This window comes from Calypte anna, chromosome 4 (assembly GCF_003957555.1).
Source record: "Calypte anna isolate BGI_N300 chromosome 4, bCalAnn1_v1.p, whole genome shotgun sequence".
Lineage (NCBI taxonomy): Eukaryota > Metazoa > Chordata > Aves > Apodiformes > Trochilidae > Calypte > Calypte anna.
This window is the reverse complement of record NC_044247.1, coordinates 1,113,126-1,129,872: the sequence shown is the minus strand read 5'-3', so window position 1 is coordinate 1,129,872 and position 16,747 is coordinate 1,113,126. Positions and strand designations below refer to the sequence as shown.

The 16,747-nt window shown below is 50.0% G+C and overlaps 1 protein-coding gene across 7 annotated transcripts; it reads right to left on the bottom strand.

Annotated features, from left to right (window-relative positions):
- Nucleotides 1-862: 862 nt before the first annotated feature.
- LOC103535166 (ras-related protein Rab-6A) lies at nt 863-16,688 on the bottom strand. Of its 7 annotated transcripts, XM_030449187.1 has the most exons (9): nt 16,497-16,635; nt 15,077-15,135; nt 13,459-13,512; nt 11,530-11,635; nt 8,499-8,604; nt 8,104-8,215; nt 4,893-4,986; nt 3,522-3,588; nt 863-3,064 (listed from the first exon to the last, which is right to left on the bottom strand). In XM_030449187.1, the coding sequence occupies exons 2-9, from the start codon at nt 15,100-15,102 to the stop codon at nt 3,000-3,002; spliced, it is 630 nt and encodes a 209-aa protein (XP_030305047.1). In that variant the 5' UTR covers nt 15,103-15,135; nt 16,497-16,635; the 3' UTR covers nt 863-2,999. The 7 variants fall into 7 exon arrangements, 6 of the variants coding, with proteins under 6 accessions (XP_030305047.1, XP_030305045.1, XP_030305046.1 ...); XM_030449185.1 differs by lacking the exon at nt 11,530-11,635 and having other exon boundaries at nt 16,497-16,688; XM_030449186.1 differs by lacking the exons at nt 4,893-4,986; nt 11,530-11,635 and adding an exon at nt 5,456-5,549 and having other exon boundaries at nt 16,497-16,681.
- Nucleotides 16,689-16,747: the final 59 nt, after the last annotated feature.

Genomic DNA, 16,747 nt, shown 5'->3' with positions numbered 1-16,747 from the left:
TTTTTTTAAAGAGATTTGCAAAATAGAAGCCAAGAGTCAGGAGCACTGGAGCAGCTTTAGCTTGTCACAGCAACTCCCCAGCAGCTGGGGAAGCAGCCTGGCACAGGCATTGCAGGCAGCTTCACCTTTTGGAGTGACAGCAACAGCTACAGAACACCTCTGTTTTTCTTCTGTGAGAAGAAAAAAAGAGATAAAAAGCTACAAACCCATATATTTTCTTTAGAAGTTCCACTCAGCCTTCTTACAAACCTCTGGGGCCCCTGAGCAGCACCCTGTGTCACTGCTCCTGCATCCCTCTGCCCAGGTCCTGCTGATGGATGCTCCCAGGCAGGTGGCACTGGGAGAAGCTTGTTCAGCCAGGGATGTGTGCAGGGAACAATTCCCTGTTTGACACAACAGAGCCTGGGGTGTTAGCCAGCCAGTGTCCCACCCTGTCCCACCCCCTGTCCCCCTGGGGCCTCAGCCCCCACTCACAGGTGTTGGTGCCACCACGCAGGTGATGCCACACGAGTTGATGACACGGGTGTCCCACTCCTGATCCTCCAGCTCATGCACCATCTCCAGCAGCACGTCCAGGGTGTCCATGCAGCACTGTGGGGAGCACTGAGGGCTCAGGACAAGGGGAAGGAGGTCCCCTGTGGCCAGCCAGCCTGAACACCACCTCAGGGTTCCCAAAACGCCTCCCATGCCAAGGGGGAGATCCCATCACACCCCCTCGATTGGGAGAAACTGGGGCCACCAGTGCTCCTGGGTGGGTGACAGCTCCCTCAGCCTGTCAGGACATGGTCCCTGTGCAGGACAGTCTCCTCCACCAGAGGAGTGACAGAAGCCCAAGGCCCTCCCCGGCAGCAGGCCAGCCAAGGTGTTGGTGAAATAACTTTATTTAGTGTGATACACGGCTGTGGGCAGACAGTCCATACTCAGATTAATAGTCACACTTACTCAGCTAACAGCTAGGAGACAGCAGGGCCAGACACACACTCAATATTATACACATCCATCGAGAAGACAGTGGGAAGTGAACTATTTTATTTCACTAATTAACGACCCCCCCCACCCCGTTACTTAGGGTTTTCCCCCCTCCCTCCCCTTCCCTCCCTTCCCTCCCTCCCCAGGTCCGTGACTCAGAACAACACGACAGCAGAGCAGCACAACCTGCCTGTGAGGAGGGGACAGCAAAACCTGTTCTACAGCAGACATGGACACACCGACAGACATCAGCAATTCCCACACACGGGGTATATACAGAGGAAGGGATCAGCTTCCCACCGGGATCGGCACCGGGACCCGGCTGGGACTGGGGGAAAAGGGGTGGGGACACTCCAGAGTGACACGGGAAACGACATCCCAGCTTCCTCCTAAGGGCAGCTGACCCGGAGGGGAAGGGACAGGGCTCTGAGGAGCAGAGAGGTGACTTGCTGCCATGGGGACTTGCCAGCTCCTGGCCCAAGGCTGCCCCTTCCCCTCCCTCGGGTGGGTGACCCACAGCCACGCTGGCAGGGGATGTCACTGACCACCAGGAGGTGATGTCCCCACCGGTCACACCGTGGTCAGTGGCTCTCCTGCCTGCTGGCATCCCCTTGTCAGTCTGACACAGGCTGGGGTGATGGAAAGAAGAGTGAAGGGCTCAGAGCCACCCCACTGTATGATTCTCCTTGCTGTCAACAAGCCCAAGGACTTCTGGTAAGGACAGAGGGCTGAAGAACCCCCAGCAGTCCCTGGAAAGCTGTGTTCAGGTCATCAGAACCCAGAGGCAGGGGGATAGGAGGAACTGCCCAACCTCCAAGGTCAGGAAGAGACCTTGTAGTTTCAGCAACTCCCTTGAGAATCTGATTCCTCCATCCCTCTGCCCAGCTCTGGCAACAAATCACTCCACTGCTCACCTCAGCTTTGGCAATGTTGCAGCTTAAAACTACCCCAAAAGTGAAATGGCTACCAGCTCCATCCCCCAAAAAACTCCTACAGAGGCAAAAGCAGCTACCTAGGTGTGAGATACCACTGCTCTGCCACCTGCTGCAGCTCTCTGTGAAAAAGATGTAGGTGACAAGAAACAGGGGAAGAGAGCTGAGGAGCCTGCAAAGCATCCAGGGATGGATCCCAGGGAACTGTTTGCTTTTGACCCAGGTCTCCAAAACCTCCTGAGGATCAGTCCCCACCCAGCCTCACACTGCAAGGCCTCTGCACCCTCTTCCCTACAGCCAAACACTCACCAAGGTCCTCGGGATGGGAAGCCACTCCAAGTGAGGAGAGCAGTCTGTGGGATGGCTCTGCTACACAAAGGGGAGCAACAAGGCCAAAGCTATCAGAGCTGGAGGGTTTCCAGGGCTGGGTGTTACTCAGAAGTCGTGAGCAAGGTTTAGCCAAGATCATCCACAGAAAGGAGAAACTGAGGAGCTAGTATTGTCTATGCCCTGCAGGAAGCAAAAGCTTAGAAACAGGTAACCTGTATTATCCAAAAAAACCCCCCCAAAAAAGGCAAGGCCAAGTCAAACTGACTGGTTTAAAAGGAGCAGCCTTTCCACAGAGGAAGTGGGGATGCAGGACAAGGACAGGGCTGGAGTGGACAGGGAACTAGTCAAGATGCAAGGCAGTAAGGAAGGTGGAAAGCCCACCCCCAAGCTTGGTTTTTGCCTTCCCTAACTTGGTGGCTTTTCCATCGCATTCACAAGTTACATCTGAGCAGACAGGGAAGCTTCCCTCCAGGTGGGGAAGAGGGGGGAGGAGGAGGAAAAGAGAGAGTGTGAAGGGCACCAGAGTGCCAAAGTGCAACAACATAAAATAGAAAAGACAGGACACTCATTCTGCACTCAGGGCTCATACCATGCAGTAAGAGGGATGGCCGGGGCTGCTCCCCACCAGTAAACAAGGGAGTTGGCTTGCTTAGTAGATTGGTGTTCCAGCCCCCAGAGGAGGGTTGCCTAGCCAATGAGCAGTGATGTTCTTCAGTGAGACTGGCCAGTTGGGGAATGTGCTGCTGCTGCTGCTGCAGGAGGGGGCTGTTAGCAGGAGCACCCACTCTCCGTGACGGGCTGCTCGGGGGGCTTCTCTAGTTTGATGTCAATCACTGCAGGAGGGAAGTTAAGGAAAGGCTCAAGGCAAAACAGGAGGAGAGAGAACAGAGAAAGGGATGAGGATGTGGTTAGCTGTCCCCTGGTGAGCAGGGCAGGTGTTTTAGCAACCTCAAGCCTGCCTCAATAGCATTAATGCCCAGACTGTTTTGAGGAGAGCCCCATGGGACAGGGCTGCAGACAGGACAGCCCTGTGCAAAACCAGGAAAATGCTCTGGTCTTTGAAAAACAGGCACATTTTATCATGAGCTTCAGTGGAGAAAGCAAACCTTGTGCTTGCCATGAGGGGTACATTTATATCCAGGTCAGAAGCAGGGTCCTCATCACACTGACTGCTCCAGGTGTCTCTGCCAAACCCTAAATGTGCCCCAAGGCAGTAAGCCCAGCTTAACCAAGGAGAACCACCACATTCTATGGGAGCAGAAAAAGTTACTGATGGGACAGCAAGGATACTGTCTTCTTTGCTCTTCTCTGGTGTGCTGTCCATCCCAGGCAAGGCAGCAGCCACACGACGGAAAAGCTGAAAAGCAGCAAAAGGGAAAGCTGAAGGCTTGTCAGAAACAAAGAGTAAAGCATGTTAAAAATCACTGCTTTACAGCAGATCTTAGAGCCCACCTTGTTTTGTGGGTACTGTAGCAAGCAAAGCAGTTATCAACAAATAACTCTGAGAATTTTACCTGGTTTCATTAGAGACATTTAGCAGGTTTCATTAAAAGAAGTTACTCAATGCCTAGAAACCAGGCAGTTTGGTTTTACCTGTTTGATTTTACCTGTTTCTACTCAAACAGAACATGCAATTAATAATGGTTCTTCCAGGGACACAAAGAACAAACCAGCAATGTTACAGCACACAGCTCAGGAGTCAGAAGTGGCCTAGCAGGAGACTGAAGGTTTAAGAAGTCTATGGAATATCTGAGGTTCTACAGCCCATTCTTTCAGTTCAGTCCTGCTGCAAAACAGCCATTTCTGAGCAGAACAGCTGCCTCGGGTGAGCTGCATTCAAGGATTCCTATTAAGGATGTGCCAGAGCTGGGAAGGAATATTATATCCTCATAAAAAACCAGAAAATGGTTTTACATAATTGTTGAAGTCAATGCTTAGAGCTCCTCCTGCTGACAGTAAAGCAGATGCTAACACAGCACAGGCACTGCCAGGCATTCTGGGGAGAAGTGCTGCATGGAGGAATCACTGGTTAGCAATGATTTTTCCTCACAGTAGCTTGGCAGGAGCTTCTCATCCACCCCTCCAAATCCTGTTACTTGGAAAATCAAGCCACTGAGGTACCAGCAAGGTGCTGCAGTTCACAGAGAGATGGAGCTCTCTGTCCTTTGAGATATTCAAGGCCCAACTGCAGTCAGTTCTGGGCAGCCTGAGCATGAGGGAGATGATGTCCAAAGACCCCTTCCAACCTCAACTGTTCTAAGATTTTCCTCTTGCAAACAGAAGCAGGAACTTCTTCCTCTAGTGCCTCAGCATGTGCCATTATCCCACCTGATGTCAACACTGATTTTAGGAAGCAGTGTGCTAACTGTTACCAAAAGCAAAGGGAATGAACAAAATGATGCTGGAGCCACTGCACAGAACAGCAGTGTTCATCTCCCCCTGCATGTTCTGGTTTTAGAATCTCTTGATTAGCTTTAAGAGGCAACCACTGGCTTGAGAGGAAAGAAGCAGCAGCAGTGATTACTGGGCAAGCAGCATTTCAGGGGGTGACATGAAAAGATAAAAGCAAATATCTGGTGGCACATGAACCCCAAGCACACACACACACAGAGGGCTGGGAAGCTGAGGTGTCCTGCCTTTAGAGCAGAGCCATGGATCTACCTGTTTCACATTGTATCCAGTCTTTGCACTGGTCTCAATAAACATCACATTCAGCTCTTTGGCTCTTTGTTCACCTTCCTCCGTAGTGATTTGCCTGGACAAAGATGCAAAAAGAAGCAGGAAGACAGAAAGGGAGACAGGAAGAGTTAGAGATGTCTGTGAGTGAGCTGCTCCTCAGCAGAGGGTCACTTCACCACCCCTGGCAAGAGTGCAGAGTCCACCAGTGGAGACCTTGGGACCACCTGAAGCCCCCCAAGGTGCTCCAGCTGAGAAGGAAACATCCTCAGGGAAGTTCCCCAGGGAACACCTGGACTCGTGGCTATTAACACCAACTGATCAGCAGGGATAAAGTTTGACATTTCAGCCTCATTCACAGCATCCTCAAAGGAAAGCAGAATCCCCCCGTGCTGCACCTGACCCAAAGAGCAGCTTCCCAAAAGCCCAGGAGAAGGGATGTCCCTGAGGTTACAGAAAGGTTTCAGGAAGGCTCCAGCAGTGAGTGCAGTGCAGCAGCACAGGGGAGGCACCTGGAAAGGCAGCCCTGCCCAGCAGCCTGTACATACCTGTTTGACATTATATCCTGCTTTAGCACTGGTTTCAATATACATCATATTCAGCTCCTGGGCTTTTCTCTCACCCTCCTCTATAGAAACCTGTCTACAGCAACGACAACAAATCACAGAAGAGAAAAAGCAAAACGAAGAAAAATAGTCCAAAAATTTTCTAAAGGGAAAAAAAACAAACAAAAAACAAACAAAAAAATTACAACAGAACAAAAAAAAACCAAACCAAACCAAAGCAAAACACCAAACCACCAGCCACCAACTGAAGCAACATCAAGAGGAAAGAAAAAGCTCAAGAGGCAGCACCAAATCAGAACAGTGCTATGTTTAGGTCAGCTCTTTGGCCTCAGAAGTTAATTTGCAGCATCACTTGGTGTTTTACCAGGGGATGAATGGCTTCCAACACGCTGTGTTTGGTTCTGCACCCCAGCTCAGGCTGACCCTGGGGCTCTGTGCAGCCTCAGAAAGCCCAGCATGTCAGCCTCACACAGAACCCAACCTCCCCTGAAAAGCAAGGCAAGGCAGCTCCTTCCACTGGGAGCTGCACAGACACCACCATCCCAAATTCCAGCCTAAACCAGTCACTTCTGTTAAAACTCCTACAATAATTTCCAGTCCCGCGTGAGCTTCAGCTGTAGCCAGACTTCAAACATGAAGAATGTGGTTTTAGTATTTGTATTTCTAGTGTTTTTAACTCTTCTGGCAGTGCTGAGGGAACTGCCCTGCATTTGTACTATAAGGAAACAATCCAAGGCAGAAATGATCCCATTGGCTTTGCCAGTTCCACATGAAACTGGATTTTGGTAAGAAACCAGCAAGCCTCAAATCTAAAGGCCAGGTTACTCAGTTAGGAGCTGCAGGTATTTCTGGCTCCCAGGAGGGCAGAGTTGATACTGAGTGGTGAACACCCAGAGCTGGCTCAAGCAGAACATCTCTGATTTTGCTCAGTTGCTGCTGTGATTTCAGAGACCAGACTGACCCGAGGCCTCACCACCTGGAATGCTTAACCCAAAGCAGCTACACACATTCTTCTCCTATTTCTGAAGCTCTGAGGGCCAAGCTTTGCCAAAACTTCCAAAGTGCAAGGTACAGGACACCTAGAATGGCCTCCTGCTGAAAGGTGGTCTGTGTGGAGGCCACAGAACACGTTTCTGTAAGAACCATCAGCACAGGACACCCAGAGGGAGCCCAACTTTATCCTCTTCCCCATGGACTCAAACCACACTTGTTTGAGTGTGGTTTGAGAACTGTCCACACTTTTCCTGCTAGGCACAACAAACAAAAACTAACAGCATGACTTTTACAGGGACAAAGGGCAAAAAGCACCTCCTGACAACAGTCTGTGCAGCCAGGGGTGCTGGATGTTGTCAGACAGCAAAGCCACAGGGGAAAAGCCACATCACAATCCATTCTGAGCCAACATGGGGAGCAAAGCAAGTTTAGAACTTAAAATGGGACAGCATCCAACAGGGAAACAGTCAGGTCCCTACACCAGGCCCATCACCCCAAGGCAGATGTAAGGTATCAGTGCAAGATTTTCCTGTCCCACCTGCAAGGCTTTTCAGGCTGTCAGCTTTTGATCAGGAGTGTCTTGTGAACAGCCACACAGTTTGGTAAGACCTCATGTCACTGTGAGATCCAGGTGTTTCCCAGTTCTGCCTTTCTGAGATGCTTTCTTCTGCCTCAGATTAAAACTCCCCATGCTCTGCATGTCCCATGATTTATGTGAAGATAAATAATATGTGAAGATGCTTCTGCTTGAAGTGTTGGCACTGTAAGGAACTGCAGGGCTTACTCCATCTTCCCTCTGCCAACTACTCTGACACTAACCATTAAAATAAAAATCTCTCCTTATCTGCACTGTTTCTGATGTCTTCATAAAGAACAAAAATGTCTGAAAACATCAAACAAAATTTTTTTGCTAAATCAGCAGTCAAGAGAATAATTTGGAACAGAAACACAAAGGTGCAGCCTTGTGGTTTTTCTAGGAGGCTGTTAGATTGGTTATGTTATTGAAGTGGCACTGTGGGACTAAGAGTTTTAAACCCAAAATGCTTTATGACATGTCCCAAAACACTAAGTCTGGGTGATCTGGTGAGCATGAATTTTCTTCTTGGGGAAGGCTGCTTCTGCTGATCCAGTTTCCTCTCACACATCACAGTTTCTGTTACATATGACATGAAATTTATGCTCAGAGAGAAACCTTTTAGACTGATACTGTAAAACCTCATGCTGCCTCTCCTAACAAGAAACTTTACAACAAACTTAGAGCTGGCTGTGCAATAAGTTGTGTAGGAAGATTAGTTAACAAAAAAACAAAGTAAAGAAAAGAAAAAAGCATGTTTCCTCACTTTTTGCATGACATCTTTTTGGCATTATCTCAGCACAAAAAGAAAAATCAGACACAATACACTATTGTGAAACATGGCAGAGAGGATACTGAATTTAAGTGAAAGGAATGTTTTTAGGCCAGTTTGAACCAAAACTATTTGTGGACTAGCAAAAGGGAGTAACCTCACGTATAGCAGAACCAGAAACATGATTTCCATGACAAGCTGTTTGTGTTTCATCTAAAAGCAACCACTGTTGGGAAGTCAGACAGACTAACTGGCCAGTTCCTTGGGCTCCTGCCACCTCCCCTCCATTACCTCTTGTCTGCCAGGTCAGTTTTGTTCCCCACCAACATGATGATGACGTCGCTGCCTCTCTCTGTCCGAACGTCATCGATCCACTTGGAGGTTTGCTGGAAAGAATTCAAGTCTGTAGGGAAGAAGCAAAGGGGAGTGCTGAGGATAAAACTTCTTTTCAGAGAGGGGAAGAATGCCACACTTGTCTCCACATCTCCCCACAGCACAGGCAAACAACCCAGAAACCGTTTTACGCTCAGACAGAAAAACAGGGCAAAAAAACCCCCAAAAAACCCCAAAACACAGGAAAATGCATTTGTAATGCCAATCGCCTTCTCGCAGAACTTCTCACTGTAACTTATCAGTTCTGCTCACGTGTAGGGTTTCAAATAAGGAGACACCAAAGCATCACTCACTTGTAATGTCATAGACTACCACAGCAATGGTGGAGTCGCGGATGTAGCTGGGAATGAGACTGCGGAACCGCTCCTGGCCTGCTGTGTCCCAGAGCTGCAGCCGAACCTGCTGGTACCAGGCCAGGGAGAGCAGAGAGGAGGAGAGAGGCAGCAAGAGAGAAAAGAAAAGGAGGAAACTGTCCTTTAGAGAAAAGGCCATTTCTAGAATTAACTCTATGCAGTCTCCAGAAGCCCAGGTTGGCCCCGCAGGCTCCCCAGACCCCAGAGGAACTGAGTTCTCTGCCTGGAGTCACCGGGCCCTGATGAGCTCTGCTGCCCAGAGATCCTGGGGCTCCCAAAGAACTCTCCCTCCTGGCTCCTGACTGCTCACACAGTGTGGGGTCTCCACAGCACCTAGAGCACCCTGGGTCAAAGGTTTTTGGGCAATTCCCCCAGCCCAGGCACCCAGGGGTAAAACCAGCATCTATTCTCCAGCACCAAGCATCCAGAAGATGGCAGTGGGGGTTTTCATGGAAGATTAAGGCCAGCAGTAACTTAAGCTCCAGCAGAAACAAAAGCAAATGCTACACCCTGTAGGCTTCAGGTGACACAAAGGGCAGCAAGTTCTCTCTTTCAGAAAAACAAAGAGTCAGAAGCAAGCACAAATGCTACCAGAGGCACAGTGTGATCTCCAGAACCATGTCCAAACACAGCCTGACCTATTAGACGTGAGAGCTCTAAGGTCTGGGACCTGCCTGTTGGGAACAGCAAGGTCAAACCACACCCAGCACCAGGGGGAAGGCTGAACAGCAGCTTGTCACACTGCCACTGCTTCCCTACCAGCCACAGGGAACACGCTGGCTGTGGGCATTCTCAAGAGGCAGGAGTTTCACAGGGGGGCAGGGACTGTCTCCAGACCAGTGCCCTGGGCTGGGAAGAGCTGCTCAGAGCCCCTTGTTGAGCAAGGAGGGAGAGCAGCAGCTCAGAGAGTGGCTGCAAGGCAGGAAGCAGAGGCACCAATCGTTGGCTTGTTGAGAAGGAGCTGGACAGAGCACAGGTCTGCAAAGTGTCTTGCCACAGGCAGAATCAAAACAACAGCCCATCTACCTTGGCGTGTGTAGAGCTGATGGCCTGGGGCTTAAGGAAGATTAGGGCTTACAGATAAAGCAATTAGTTGCTGGTTCATTCTGAAGGCAGCCTTGATTACAGCAGCAAAAGTCAGGGCTCTCCATTAGCCCTGGAAGCTCAGGGTGACAGCCACCAAGCACCTGGACAACATTACACTGGTGCCAGCAGATCAGAGTGATGATGACAGCTTCACAACAACCTCCCACAGAGTCCCCAGGACACTTCTGCTACCCCAGACTATTACCAGTTTACCAAGGAGGTGATTCCAACACTCCCACACCTTCAGCTTCACAGTCAAACAGGCAATTAGAGGAAGAACTGACCCTGATAATGGTGCTGCAGTGAAGGGTGACAGTGCTTGAGGGAAGGCCTCCAGCTAGCATGCAGGTGCCACACGCAGCCATCCTGAGCTGACCTGACCTGAGAGCTGCTGCACTGCTCCCAAGGTTTCTTTTTTTTTTTTCCCTACAAGGCCAAGTTTGTGTTCACTGATTTTGGAGAGAAAGAGAAAATACAAATAGCACTCAAACATGACTGTGCTAATGACCTGAAAAGATGAGAGGGCTTCAAGCAAGCATTAGCCCAGGCTGTGCTCAAACTACAGCAGGGCCTTTCTTTCCCCATGGAGCCCTCCACAGGCCACTTGCATCTTGCCCAGCAGATTAACAGCCAAGTTAATTTCTGTTTTCCTTCTCATCTCCCCACACACTAGCTAACAGGCTTTCTCTGCTAGTGAAGAGTATCTTGGCTGGTACTTCAATATGCCCTGTGGGACTGTCCCTGTTTTACACTACAACAGTCAGCATTAATTTGCAGAAGGCTACAGGAGGTTCCCAAAGAGTTACCAGGGAAGACACCACAAATAGACAGCTCTTCAGAGTTCCCCTAATTGCACCAGTGCTCACCATTATGATGCCCTCAGAAGTACCCAAGCCTGTTCCTTCAGTGACACAAGAAAACTAAAAGCCTCTGGGTCACTGAGAACAAAGAGCAGTAACAAGATCAAAATGAAACCATTGTCATTATTTGCCTAAGATAAGCCCCACCAGAACTCTGCTCTTTGTTAAGCACCTGAGTTTACCACACACTTGGTCTGTGAAGCCTCACGAGGAGTTTTGAAAGAATAAAGGTGGGCCAGAGGGTTTTCATCTGCCTGACTGTCCACGTGGTGTTGGCTCTCTGGTCTAAATCCTGCCTAGATATGTCTGCTGATATTGTAGCTTGACCAAAAAAGTGGAATCAATAACAAGGAGTTATAATGAAATAAGAGCATTTATTATTTATACTGAAACATTCATGCCAACTACTTCCCTCTAAACTTGTTTAGTCTTTAGGAATTATGGTGGCTATGTCTCTTCTCTTCCAAAAGCTCTCTCCCATGAATCACCTGCTCTCTTCCTCAATGAAATGGGAGTCTTGAATCCTCATCAATCACCACAAAGCTTTTATTTACAGGGGTGCTGTACACTTCTACCTACCCTGACAGTGCTCAGTTGCTTGGCCACCTGCAGCCATCACTTGTGTTATCTCTCCAGTTCTCCAGAGAGACCAAAAAAATTCTTTTTGAGGTTTAAAAAAAAAAACAATCCACCCAAACCCAAAGAAGTAACAAGCTTTCCAAAGGCTACCAAACACCTTTCATTGCAAGCAGCACAGACACAGGGGAAGTCACAATCCCTACCTGCCAATCCTCACTTCCATCATTTAGCTCTGAGCAGTTCAACAACTCCCTGGCTTCTGAATTATGGGATGGAGCTACCACTGGCTGAGAGGGAAGATGATCAGCTGCTTCCCCTCTGCCCAGAAAAACACCTGCAAATCCTGGGGCCTGGGTCTCCTTTCAGGCATCATCACCACCACTTCCAGTGTATAAAAAGCAGATTGGAAAGCAAGGTCCCTGCAGGCACTCGGGCTCAATACCTACTTGTGATGTCAAAGACAATGACAGCCACAGCAGAGTCACGGATGTAGCTGGGAATGAGGCTGCGGAACCTCTCCTGGCCTGCTGTGTCCCAGAGCTGCAGCCTGATCTGGGAAAGGGAGAAGTGGAGGGGAGGAGGGAAAGGGGAAAGAGCAGGGAAATGGAAAACAAAACCAAAACTCAAGTGAAATAAAAACAAGAAGAGAAAAAATAAAAATTAAAAAAAAAAAAAAAAAAAGCAGCAAGGCAAAACCAACACAAACAAAAGGAAACTTAAAATGGAACAGAAAAGTGAACAGAGCCAGCTTGGTGTCCTGCCTGCCCTCCCCAGGAGCAACTCACATCCCAGTGTGCTCTTCCATGTCACCAGAAAACCAACATTTCCCTAGAAAATACCTTCTCACAGCACCTGCTAAGCACCCACAGCTCAGGCTCCCCTGCAGCCCTGACCCCAGGGACCACCTCACCCCACTCCTGGGGAACCCCCGGGGGGCACCAACCCAAACACAGCCTGGGGTGCAGACCCCCCAGGCTGCCTCTCCTCGGGCTTCCCCCAACCAGCTGGGAAGAGAAAGGAAAAATGAGGATGTTGGTGTAAGCTGGAACTGCCAGCCTGACACTGCAGAGAGAGGATGGGGCTTCTCCTGGTCCCAGTTCTCCCCGTGTGCTGGAAATGGCCTCCTGAGAGCTGGCTGCTGGGGCTGGTTCTGAAGAACCCAGTTCCACAGGTTCTGTCCCTGTGCTGGCTCCTACCTCCCAGCCCAGCCATGTTTCAGCTGAATGTATACATCTCATGATATATCAGTTGGTTTAAAGACATCTGAAACGTGTCAGAGAGAGGTGTAGCAGTCCCAGCCTGCTGCAAAACACAGCAGGAGCCACAGCTGAGGAGTCAGCTCAGGGTCTGGACTTTCTGAACTCATCTTTCCCCCTTCCCTTCCCTTCCCTGTGTTCAGCCCCTCTCTGTTATTTAGCAGCCTTTAGGGGCTCTGTGAGCCACTCAGATAATCAGGAGAGCTAACAGTATATCCAGCCCTGGAGAGAAAGTGGTATTGTCTGGAGAGCAGGTCAGGGGGTGAAGGACACCCTGACCCACACAACCCCCAGAAACACAGCTGAAAAAGCACCCGGGCACTCCCAGCTTCCCTTCACAGCTGCCAAGCTGCTTTCACTCCTTCCACCACTGCCAGCACTTCTGAAAAAATGTTATCCAAGTGGTTTCTCCCAAGCAAAGGTGAAGCTTTTTAACAGTGACTCACTGGTGAGGTGGCAGAGAAGCACTCAGGGAACTCAGCACACACACAGGGCTGAGACTCCTTCAGAAGCAACAGAGCCAAAGCACCACAAAGGATTTCCCTCCCCCAGCAGTTTGGTGCCCCTGGGCCAGCAGCTCCAAGTGCCAGCCAAACCTGAGTTAAGGACTAGACAAATACTGAAAGGCAGGAGAGGGATGGGAGGGATCTCTTCATGCACAAAAGAATCTCATGCAAGCTAAATGCTAAACTGTTTATTAACAGAGCTGTGTAACTAAAGGAGACTTTCTGTGAGGAGGAACTCTGCCACCACTGGCAATCCTGAGTAACTCCAAGACTTGGAACTACCTGGAGTCTGCTCAGACCCACTCAGTTACACCAACAATCCCAGAGGCAGAGCTGCAAATTTGGGGAGAAAACCATGGTTAAGGTCTGTACAGACACTGCCTGGCACGGGGACGCTGGTTTCACCCCACTGCTCATGAAAGGCTGACTCCTTTCTCGAGGCCCCAGGTATTCCCAAGGACCAGAAACAGGAGAGTGGGTCAGGGGGTTGATTCCACAAGGGCCCCCCAAACCTCTGAAAGCTTCTGGGGGGCTGCAGCAGCCTCTGGAGGCAGGGCTGGGGGAGGCAGCAGGCCCAGCAGCTGCCCTGGGCTGGCACAGGGGCCTCACTCACCGTGCGATCCTCCAGATACATGGTTTTTGACAGGAAATCAATCCCAATGGTGGCCTAAAAAGAAGGAAATCATCAGTAACAGCCTTCCAGCAGCTGCAGCTCAGCCCTTGCTACAGAAAACCCCTCAGAAATGTTCACAAGCTTAGCATCAAGCTGCTGAGGCCTTTTTTGCCTTTGATAAAAACAAAGCAATCTGGGTATCTGCATTTCACAACATTCTTCCAGCTTTTATCAACTGAGGCAGGATTGTAGCTTCAGGAATTCACACCACTTATCACAGGTCAGATCTGAAGGGGAATCTCCCCCTGCTCTGCTGCAATTCAGCCTGGGATGAATTACCTTACCAGAAATAATCAAAAGGTGGAGCAAATTAGAGACATAGATTAAAGGCAACTGTGCCAAAGTGATGTTTGCTGGTGGCTTTCCACTTCAGAATCTGCTGCCCTTCCAGGGAGAATCAGCAGCTCCATTTCCCAGGCAGTTCTTTCTGTCTCTTCCCACTGCTGTACAGCAGTTTGGGTACAAAGACATTCCAAGTAATTTCCTGAGTTAGATGCACTCCCAGGCACTTAAATCCAGGAGCTGTCCTAGCCAGCAGAGCCCTGGGAAACAGGAGAGAAACTACTGCTGCAGCAGAGTTCAGTGTTTCAGACAAAATTATCTCCAGTCTTAACAAACACAGGCAGCATAACATGTACTGGAAGGTCTCCAGCAGAGCTTGAACCATTTAGGATCAGAGGAGAGCACAAGAGTCAGTTTCTGTAGGCAGCAACTGGGTAACTGCTACAGTGAGCAGAGAAACCCACCAGAGCAAAGTCAGAAGAACACAGGAAGCACAGGAGTTCCAGCCTGTGACTTGTCCTCCAAAACCCCACAGTCTTAACATCCTTTTCCAGCTTAAAGTTATTCCAGTCCAAAGCAGTAACACTTTCTAGCCTGAATTATAAGAGAACACCATGGTTTAATCTTCCTTAAAGACAAGTGGTGTTCCCCTGCAGTGCTGCCAAGTGCTTTTAGTGCAACTAACTAACTAACTAATTAACTAATTAACTGACTCCTCCTGAGACCCTCAGGCCTCTTACACATCTTCAGCTTTTCACTGCAGCCTCCTCATCCCTACCCTACTCTGTGCCTGCCAAGGTCTCCCTGGCTTTTCTCTCTGCATTTCCCTGTCCAGAGCCAGAAGTCAGAAATGGAAGAGGAATAATAATAAATTAATAATTGAAAAAATTAATCAGAGAGAGAATATAGCATGGTGCCTTCTTGCACATCTATCAATGCACTCTGGCCTCAGATGCCAGAGACCAAGCACCACCACAAGCATGCTCACTCCCACACCCATCCTGACCATCACCCTCCCCCCAAAACCAACGTTTCCTCAGCACCCAAACCTGCCTTTTTTTTTTGCACACTAATTCCTGACACCACACCAGGTGCTCAGGCTGAAATCCTGAAGTCTCCTCTCCATTTTGAGGCACATTCCAACCCTGAACTGACATCTCCTGGGGCAAAGTGTCTGTCCTCAGCAGCTCTTCTCACAGGCACCCATTTTAATAGCCAGGAGGAGATTTACCCATAAATAGATGTGTAAAAAAACCCCAATCACACTACCACATACCTGGTAAGTATTGTCAAAACTGTCATACATAAACCTGGTGATCAGAGAGGTCTTCCCAACTACAAAAGAAAAGAAAAATTACTTTCAAGCAGCAGTGAGGGTAAAAAAAAAAAAGCAACAGCTGCTTAGGGGGTGGTGGTGCTGACCCTCAGAAATTGCCAACCTAAAGGATGCAAAATCTCCCAGCAAAACACCCAGCTAGAGACTCATTTGGAAAAGTGCAGGGGGATGTGAAGCCAAATCAATCTCAGTGGGTCAGAAATTAATCATGATGAAAACTTGGTCCTCAAACGAGGTGTGTGGGGATGCACGTGACCAGGAATGCTTTGCTTGCTTCAGGCAAGTGAGAAATCTGCTTCTGGAATCTGCTTTTTTTTGAGTCAGGTTTTGCTACTTAAGGGATTCTCAAGTCATGGCTTTCTAGATAAAAACCCCAAAAGAAGACACGGTGATGTGCTGGGTGCTGTTTAGCTGCCTCTGGGTGGAGAGAAAAGCAACATTCAAGACCTACACCCTTTCCTCATCACAACATTTTAATAGAGAGTCAACTTTGGTGGCTTGCTTAAACACCTGAAGTTTATGTCTCAAACATTATCAAGAAAAAAAGACCAAATCTGGCAAGAAATGGGAAGCAAAGATAAGGTCTCTGACTCCCCCCCAGAAAGCTGCAAGAAGCCAAGAAAAATTCCAGGGTGGTGGATGGAAGGGAAGAGGGCACAGGAACATGTGGCTTAGAGAGGTTGTGAAACTGTGAGCATTAGAAACAGGTTGGGCAAATATCTGTCAGCAGCCATGCTGATCCTGTCTGGGCAAGGCAGGGGAATGGGAGAACTCCTGGAAAATCCTCCAATCCCTCCGGTTCTAGGATTGAGGTGAAGTTAAAGAGATAACACAGCCCAAACCACCACTGCTTCCAGGTGAAGATAAAACCGCCCGTTTATTACGAGGCCGGGGGTACAAAAGGGAGGCAGCTGGCAGGCAAACCAAGGAAACGAAGCCGTCGGGGGAGGCACCGGCCACGCCACGCCACCGCTTCACCCATCGGTTTCCTCTCTCCGGTAGCTGCCCACACCACGGCGTGCACACACACAGCCGCAGACACCCCCACGGCGTGCACACACACACAGCCGCAGACACCCCCACGCTGCTGGGGGCGGCTGTCACACCAACAACCCCCACAACAACCCCCGCCTTCCCCACACACTCACCAAGGCCCAGCCACAACCCCAACCCCGGGGGCTGACGACGCCTCAGGTTAGGCCCTTCCCTCTCTCACCTCCCGGAGCCGCCTCAGCCTTGGGGCGGTTTCCTCAGGGAAAGGCCCTTCACACATCCCCCCCCCCCCCCATCCTCCTTTTCCTCCCCGGAGCGGGATGCCGGTGCCACCCCCCGCCCCTCCAGGCCCCGTCGCCCCTCTCACCGCTCTGCTCGCCCAAGAAGACGAGCTTGAATTTCCTCAGGGGGTTCCCGAACTCGCCGCCGCTGCCCGGGGCGGTCATGGCGGTGCGGGGGGGCCGAGCGGGAGCCGTGACTGAGGGAGAAGGAGACACCGCCGCGCGCACACGCCCCGCCGACGCTCGCTACGTCACTTCCGCCGACGTCACCGCGCCCGTTGCCGTGGCAACCCCAGCCCTCCGCTCGGGCCTACCCACCCGGTACAGGCCTCAGCCG

Bases quoted from the DNA above. Each gene is read 5' to 3' on its own strand.
- LOC103535166 (XM_030449185.1), bottom strand. From the start codon at position 16,575: ATGACCGCCCCGGGCAGCGGCGGCGAGTTCGGGAACCCCCTGAGGAAA. The intron at 13,513-15,076 runs GTATGTGGTAGT...CCTTCTTTTTAG, and splicing joins GTTTTGACAATACTTACCAG to GCCACCATTGGGATTGATTT. The intron at 8,216-8,498 runs GTGAGTGATGCT...TCTTCCCTACAG, and splicing joins GGTAGTCTATGACATTACAA to ACTTGAATTCTTTCCAGCAA.